Raw genomic sequence first — 1,399 nt, forward strand, 5'->3', positions numbered from 1 at the left:
CTGCTTTCCACCGACAAACTTGATGGCCAAAGTGAACGAACGATTCAAGTGTTGGAAGATATGCTCCGAGCTTGTGTGTTAGACTTCCAAGGCTCGTGGAGTCGTTACTTCTGCTAGTTGAGTTCTCGTACAACAACAGCTACCAAGCGACCATTGGTATGGCACCGTACGAAGCTTTGTATGGGCGGAAGTGTCGCTCTCAAGTTCATTGGGATGAAGCTGGTGAGAGAAAGTTCGTTGGACCTGAAATGTTAGAGCAGACCACAGAAGCGATTAAGAGAATCTAAGCTCGAATGTAGACGTCCCAGAGTCGTCAGAAGAGATACGTAGACAAGCGTAGGAGGCCGTTAGAGTTTGAGGCATGAGAGAAAGTCTTTTTGAAAGTCTCACTAATGTGAGGTGTGATGAGGTTTGGAAATAAAGGAAAGCTCAGTCCGAGGTATGTTGGACCTTTTGAGATCCTTGAGCGTGTAGGCAAGGCAACTTATCGCTTGGCGTTACCGACGTCCATGTCTAACCTCCACGATGTGTTCCACGTATCCATGTTACGAAAATACGTGTCTGACCCTTCGCATGTTCTGCAAGAGCAAGAGGTTGATATATCTCCTGAAATCAGATTTGAAGAGCCAGCCGTTGCGATTCTTGATTGCGAGGAGAAAGTTTTGAGGAACAAGACCATCCCTTTGGTCAAGGTGTTGTGGAAGAGGCACGCTGAAGAAGAAGCCACCTGGGAGCTCGAGAGTGAGATGCAAAAGAAGTACCTTGCTCTATTTTAAGTTTCGAGGACAAACTCTTTTAAAGGGGTAGAGATTATAAATGATAAACTTTTGAATCACTCGACTTGTAAATTCAAGTTTAATAAACGAGCTTCCGTTGTTACAATTAAACTCTTGAGTGAATTATGGTCCCAAGAGTTTATCAAATTAATTTAAAATATTTAAGGTAATGAAAAATCTCGGAATAAATAAAGGATTTATCGAGTTCGTTTCGAATAATAAATTATTTTCCGAGGAAATATTCCGAAAATTAATTTAAGAAATAAATTATCAAGAAAGAGAATTATTTACGAGAAACCTTAAATATATTTAAATTAATCGAGAACACACGAGAAAATTCTCGGTTTAAATTATAAAATCGATATCCATTTAATTGTGGACTTGTATAAGGATTTAAATGGATGGGACCCATTTGCAACAAAAATTAAGGATCCTGTTGCAACAAAAATTAAAATTTGGGGCCAGAAGTGAGACTTAGGCTAAAAACTGAGGACTTAAATGAGCAAATAGACAAGTCTTGCTCATATAAAATCACACGCTTCTTTCTCCTCCTTACTTTCCTCTTCTTCTTCGATCTTCTTTTTTCTTCTGCTCCTTCTCCACGCGCGACCTGCAAAGAAACA

At 39.8% G+C, this 1,399-nt stretch overlaps 1 protein-coding gene across 1 annotated transcript; it reads left to right on the plus strand.

The window, feature by feature from the left end:
* The first annotated feature begins 404 nt into the window (after window positions 1-404).
* LOC149393734 (uncharacterized) lies at window positions 405-776 on the plus strand. The gene has a single exon (XM_089618136.1). The coding sequence runs from the start codon at window positions 405-407 to the stop codon at window positions 774-776; it is 372 nt and encodes a 123-aa protein (XP_089474262.1).
* Window positions 777-1,399: the final 623 nt, after the last annotated feature.

Source organism: Urtica dioica, chromosome 6, assembly GCF_054948205.1.
Source record: "Urtica dioica subsp. dioica isolate 48M chromosome 6, U.dioica_male_clone48M_v1_H2, whole genome shotgun sequence".
Classification (NCBI taxonomy): domain Eukaryota; kingdom Viridiplantae; phylum Streptophyta; class Magnoliopsida; order Rosales; family Urticaceae; genus Urtica; species Urtica dioica.

Bases quoted from the DNA above. Each gene is read 5' to 3' on its own strand.
- LOC149393734 (XM_089618136.1), top strand. From the start codon at position 405: ATGAGGTTTGGAAATAAAGGAAAGCTCAGTCCGAGGTATGTTGGACCT.